Source organism: Nematolebias whitei, chromosome 2 (assembly GCF_014905685.2).
Source record: "Nematolebias whitei isolate Nwh7 chromosome 2, NemWhi1, whole genome shotgun sequence".
NCBI classification, from domain to species: Eukaryota; Metazoa; Chordata; class Actinopteri; order Cyprinodontiformes; family Rivulidae; genus Nematolebias; species Nematolebias whitei.
In genome coordinates, this window is record NC_056499.1 from 45,716,362 (window position 1) to 45,722,848 (window position 6,487).

Below are 6,487 nucleotides of genomic sequence, written 5' to 3' on the forward strand. Positions count from 1 at the left end.
GTTTGTTCTGATGACGGTCTGTGTTGGTTCTGATGACGGTCTGTGTTTGTTCTGATGACGGTCTGTGTGGAGTTTACATGTTTTCTCGGTGCATGTATGAGTTTTCTCCAGGTACTCCGGTTTCCTCCCACAGACCAAAACATGCATGTTAGGCTGATTGGTAACTCTAAATCTTCTCTAGGTGTGAGTGAGAGAGTGAATGGTTGTTTGTCTCATTTGTCTCTATGTGTCCCTGACTGGAGCTTTTCCAGGGTGTCCCCCGCGGAAGAAGGAAGAAGCGGGTAAAGATAATGGATGGATGGATTGAAGTGGGTGGGAGTTACACTGTGGGAAGAACAGAGGTTTGTTTTTGTCCCTTGTCCGAGGCAGTGCAGAGTGACGGATCCTGGTGAGTGGAGGGAGCAATTTTTTCTCCAACCAGGAGCAATGGTGGAGCCAGAGGGTGGTCAATGGTGGCCTTGACCACCATGGATGATTCTTCAGACACCCCAATCATTTCAGGAAACTATACTTTGAACCAACATGAAAACTGAAAATCTCACTCCTGCTCACAACATTCACAAACGGACAGACGGTGTTTCCAATTCTTCCTTTTTGCTCTGCAACAGGCAACAATAACTGCAATGGAAAACTGATGGTGATGCAAAGACTTACTAAACAGTGTTTGCATGAACAGTGTGACATTTTAAAAACTTGAGTCATATTAAGAAGGCAGCAATCCACTTTGACCTCAACAAGACTCCAAGTAGCTTTTAGCATCAGACTAAAATTATTTATTTTTTTGGTCATAACCAAGTCCCATTTTAAAACCTCTGAACTATCTCTTTAACAACTAAATCATTTATGCAGATTTAATATGTCTGTTTAAAAACAAAAGGCACTGCTGGTTTGGTCAACTATTCCAGATTCAGACAGATACAATATTTGTTTGTTTAATAAAAAACACTTTGCATTCTGTGCAGATCCTGACCTTTGCCTTTTGACGCCGAGTGTTTTGTCCAGGAGCTGCAGCAGCTGAGCCATTGGCCGACTGACGTCGTTCCTCTGGATGCTCTTCACCACGCTCTGCAGCAGCTCCTCGCTGAATGGCTTCTCCTCTTCCGGGACGAGCCGGGCCAGAGGGTAACCCACGTCTATCAGGACACAGAAACAGACAGAGGTCAGCAGTGGACTCGTCCTGTTCCCCCTCAGACACCAAACAATAACACAGTGAGGATGCTTTGAGAGTCCAGTTTAGCTGTAAAGCACAGATTCTGTAAAATGAGGAGAATGTCATAAAAAAGTCACTTAAAATACAAACACTAACAGAGCAAGTTATACATAAGACATCAAACACAAAGACGAGCGCAGCCGCTCACAAGAAAACAGAGCAGAGATGTGCTGAAGCTAAACACCCCCCTGGACACAGTTTTAATATGTTTGAACAGACACTTCACTCCAACACTGGAACCAAGAAGCTGCTTTAATTATAAGTGGACAACACTGCAGGCCATCAAGCAAAACATAAATAAAAATAAAACACACAGCAGCTCTAACGCAGAAAGCACAAGAAGAAGCCTCAGCTGAGAGTCTGGAGCAGAGATAAACACTCACTTTCTAACAACAGAGTACAATTAAGTCCTGGAAGACAGAGCAGACAGAACCTGTTAAACAAAGACAGATGGCCTCTTCTGTCATTTTATCATGCCTTACTGCAGCTTACCACCAGGTCGCATCTCTCACAGAGATCACTGATGCTGCGCAAACATTTCATAAAGTAAAATACAATGTGTCCAGTACTACAGGTGGTATCTCACTGGGCTGTGATGGGTTAAGGCTTACATGAGAGAAACTCCCAAATGTTTCAAGGTGTACACAGAAGCGCTCAATTTCTTCAACTCGAAGTCCCATTGACTGAGTCTGGAATATATTTAAAAAAATTAGTGGGACAACCTTTCTCTAGATCTACTCAGAGAGCTGATGTGGACATCTCCAACACTCTTGCCCTGGAGTAGAGTCATTTCTAACCCGAACCCGAAGCCCAGCCCGACCAGGATTTGGGCTAGGTCGGGCCGGGCTTTTGATTGCGTCAGTGGACGCGCACAGCTGACAATCCAATTATATGGCAACATGGCTTGCCATATAATCACCAACTGCACGCGGCTATTGGACCACGTGCTGACCGGCCTTGAAAGAGGCAAAAAGTTCAGTTAAGCTCAGATGGACTACAGCCAGGCAGCGATCCATCAGCCCAAATGGACGTTGATTCAGCCGCTGCAATCAGAGGACACGCGGGGCTGACGACCCGAACAGGTGAGATCATAATATATCTGACATGTCAGAGCAGGGTCCATGTCTGAATAATGCAGAATACAGGCAGAAAAAGGGATTTAATGCAATTTGACGGCCATGAAAGGACAAACGCCTGCTCAGCTCCAATTTTCATCCCCCTTAGGCATGCGTCCGCCGACCGTTAATAACTATATAAGCAGTCAAAGCTTAATTAAAAATGTCAGTTTTTGGGGGGGGGTCGGACCTGTAATTACTGTTAATTCATCAGGTCAGGTGGGGTTCAAAAATGATTGCTACGGGCCGGGACCAGGTCGGATTTTTTGGGCCCGAATGCAACTGTATGCTGGAGCTGTCCTCTCATAGAAATTAGGCAAAAGTCCATGTCTAAAAACCTTCCTGCTGATGGATAATAATACTTTAAAAACAAAATGTTCCAAATCTGCCAGTCCTCATTTCAACAGTGTACTCAAACAAAATATATCAGAAATGTAAGAGCAGCTGCCAAACTAGAAAGTTCATGGAGAAACTTTTGACAGGGACTGCCACGCTGTGATCATTTTAAAAATGTTTGATTTGACAGTACTATGTGTTGAGGTTCACTCTCAGCTACCAGTACACCAACTTTCAGCTCAATATGGTAAAAAAATAAAAATAAATCAATGAGTTACGGTCATTTTTTTCATTTAAGCTATGGTGGCCATATTTGTTTTTTGATTTGGATTCAGTATGTGATGAGCAATGTTCTCAGCTACCACCATACCAAAGTTCAGCTTATCTTTAAATATGGCTGATTTACAGTATTCTTCCTTGTTAGTTCAGGTGGCCAGCTTGGATTTTTGATTTGCAATCAGATTCTATTAGTTATTCTTCTCAGCTACCAATACACTAAATTTAATCTAAATAGCTCTAAAAACCTCTGAGTTATATCTATTTGAAATTAGCTTTGGCGGCCATCTGGAATTTTTAGATTTTAATCCAGAGTGTGTTGTACATCGCTGTCAGGTACTATCACACCAAATTTCAGCTCAATATCTTTAAAAATAGCTGTTATTGTATTTTTCCCCATTTAGCTCAGGCGGTCATGTTGGATTTTTAATTTTCATCAGGAATCTATAACAACTCACTCTCAGCTACAACCATACCAAATTTCAGCTCAGTATCTCAAAGAATTACTGAGTTATAGTCAATTTGGAGTTTTCTGAGCTAGCTGTGGCAGCCATCTTGATCCAAAATGGCTCCAAAAGTTAGTGTTTTGTTCAGAGACCTCTCCACTCTAGGTCATGTGATCTCACGGTGGAAGTTAGAGGCTGTTCAGAGTTCTGTCACTGTGACCAACAATAGAGATTTTAAAGCTGTGCGTACAAAAAGATGCTGTGATTTTCAACGTCTGCTCAGAAGCAGCCACGCGGCTCACTGGTCACTTGGTTGTGAACGCTCAGGGAAGTGGGGGTTTAGTGAAGCTGCAACACAAAGTATGCATCTTTGCTCGTAAGTTTCCCCCAGCTATCAGCGCTCACAGCTGGTCACCTGCAGCTCAGTGAGATACTATCTTAATCAGCCTTGCTTGTTTTGGTTCATCGTCTTCTGTTTTTATTCAGTCCTTTTAAAACTATGTCTCATATTTATTCTACAGATACATTTTAATTCCACATTTTTAGAGAAAAAAAAGCTTTTGTCTAACAAGTGGATCCAGGTTCTCCTGTGGGAGCTGATTAAATCCCACCCCTCCTTCATCCTCAGAGGGTTTAAGTGTGAGAGCGACGCGACTCACTGCATGCGTTCCAGAGAATGTAGAGAGGCTGGACTGGGTCCTGGTGCAGCTTCAGGTTGTCCCACAGGATCTGGATCAGCACGTGTTTACTGTCCTCTGACATCCAGTGACGAGGGACCTGAAAACCAACAATACAGGGACTTAGTGATCCACACTGAGAGCATCTGTGTCCTTCATTGCATGGAGTGGGGTATCAGCAGTACCCAATGTCCCCCGTTGCTGGGGGATTTGAATAGTGAATGTGAGTAGTTTATGAGATGAGTGTTTTTCTGGACTGGAATTGAGCAGTAAATGTACATAAACCTTAATGTTTCTGGTGTCAGGTGATTACACACTGTGTGCAAGAACAGAGGTAGTTTTGTTTTTCTGGTCCAAGGCATTGCAGAGTGACTGATCCTGGTAAATGGAGGGAGAAATTTTATCCACAACCAGGTGCAATGGAGGAGTGAGGGGGAGGCCAATGGGGGCCTTGACCCACATATGTAGATTCAGTCACCCTATGATCCACCCCAATCACTGGAGGAAACTGTACTTTTACACAATATAAAAACTAGAAAACATTGTTTCCTGAAATAACTGGGGTGGTCTTTTACACATTTATATACAGGTCCTTCTCAAAAAATTTGCATATTGTGATAAAGGTCATTATTTTCCATAATGTAATGATAAAAATGAAACTTTCATATATTTCAGATTCATTGCACACCAACTGAAATATTTCAGGTCTTTAATTGTTTTAATACTGATGATTATGGCATACAGCTCATGAAAACCCAAAATGCCTGTCCCAAAAAATTAGCATATCATGAAAAGGTTCTCTAAACAAGCTATTAACCTAACCATCTGAATCAACGACGTAACTCTAAACACCTGCAAAAGATTCCTGAGGCTTTTAAAAACTCCCAGCCTTGTTCATTACTCAAAACCGCAATCATGGGTAAGACTGCCGACCTGACTGCTGTCTAGAAGGCCATCATTGACACCCTCAAGCAAGAGGGTAAGACACAGAAAGAAATTGCTGAACGAATAGGCTGTTCCCAGAGTGCTGTATCAAGGCACCTCAGTGGGAAGTCTGTGGGAAGGGAAAAGTGTGGCAGAAAACGCTGCACAACGAGAAGAGGTGACCGGACCCTGAGGAGGATTGTGGAGAAGGGCCGATTCCAGACCTTGGGGGACCTGCGGAAGCAGTGGACTGAGTCTGGAGTAGAAACATCCAGAGCCACCGTGCACAGGCGTGTGCAGGAAATGGGCTACAGGTGCCGCATTCCCCAGGTCAAGCCAATCTTGTACCAGAAACAGCGGCAGAAGCGCCTGACCTGGGCTACAGAGAAGCAGCACTGGACTGTTGCTCAGTGGTCCAAAGTACTTTTTTCGGATGGAAGCAAATTTTGCATGTCATTCGGAAATCAAGGTGCCAGAGTCTGGAGGAAGACTGGGGAGAAGGAAATGCCAAAATGCCAGAAGTCCAGTGTGAAGCACCCACAGTCAGTGATGGTCTGGGGTGCCATGTCAGCTGCTGGTGTTGGTCCACTGTTTTATCAAGGGCAGGGTCAATGCAGCTAGCTATCAGGAGATTTTGGAGCACTTCATGCTTCCATCTGCTGAAAAGCTTTATGGAGATGAAGATTTCATTTTTCAGCACGACCTGGCACCTGCTCACAGTGCCAAAACCACTGGTAAATGGTTTACTGACCATGGTATTACTGTGCTCAATTGGCCTGCCAACTCTCCTGACCTGAACCCCATAGAGAACCTGTGGGATATTGTGAAGAGAAAGTTGAGAGACGCAAGACCCAACACCCTGGATGAGCTTAAGGCCGCTATCGAAGCTGTAAGGATCCCACTGCCTGCAGCCTGCCTTGCTGATGGCCGCTGATTACCAACACCTGGCGGCCATCAGCCTGATGAGCCTCTCCATCTACTTAAGGCTGCAGTCCGGTGTGATTCAACGCTGGAGCATATCACCTCTTATGGTATTGTACTGTTGTGAGGCAAATGCCTTGGTGAAAAGAATTTGTTCACCTTCTGCTCTTTTTTCCAGTTTCCTGGTTCCTCGTGCTCTTTGGATTTCCCTCGTGACCTGATTTGGATCCTAGGCCTCTCAGGTGTTCCTCGTGCCTCTTTGCCTCCAGTGCCAGCCTTCCTCGTTCCCCTTTTGGACTTTGTTGGATTCCCCTCTGCTGCTCGCTCGCCTTGGACTGAAGGACCAGCTCTCCCTTCGGGTTGGACTGTAAGGATAAAACACATTCCTTAGAATCAACTTGAGCCTTCCCCGTTGGACAGCCATTAACCTGTCGTCCCTCTTTCCAGGAGCCTCAGACCAGCAGCCAGTGGATGTGATTTAATCTCACTGTAAATAATAAACACTGTTATTTTGTATTCCCCTTGTGTCTGCCTCGTTCTGGGTCTCATATCATCTGGGTTCCCCGCGCACTCCTAACAGAA

General features: G+C 44.5%; 1 protein-coding gene across 1 annotated transcript in view; it reads right to left on the bottom strand.

Moving 5' to 3' along the window:
- Positions 1-6,487, bottom strand: part of LOC119427012 (C-myc promoter-binding protein) — a 167,259-nt gene that overhangs the window by 4,395 nt on the left and 156,377 nt on the right. Inside the window, exons 31-33 of the mRNA XM_037694588.1 lie at positions 4,043-4,160; positions 1,594-1,620; positions 971-1,133 (exon numbers count right to left, since the gene is read on the bottom strand). Of these exons, the coding sequence (XP_037550516.1) occupies positions 971-1,133; positions 1,594-1,620; positions 4,043-4,160 (308 nt within the window). The remainder of the gene's footprint in view (positions 1-970; positions 1,134-1,593; positions 1,621-4,042; positions 4,161-6,487) is intronic.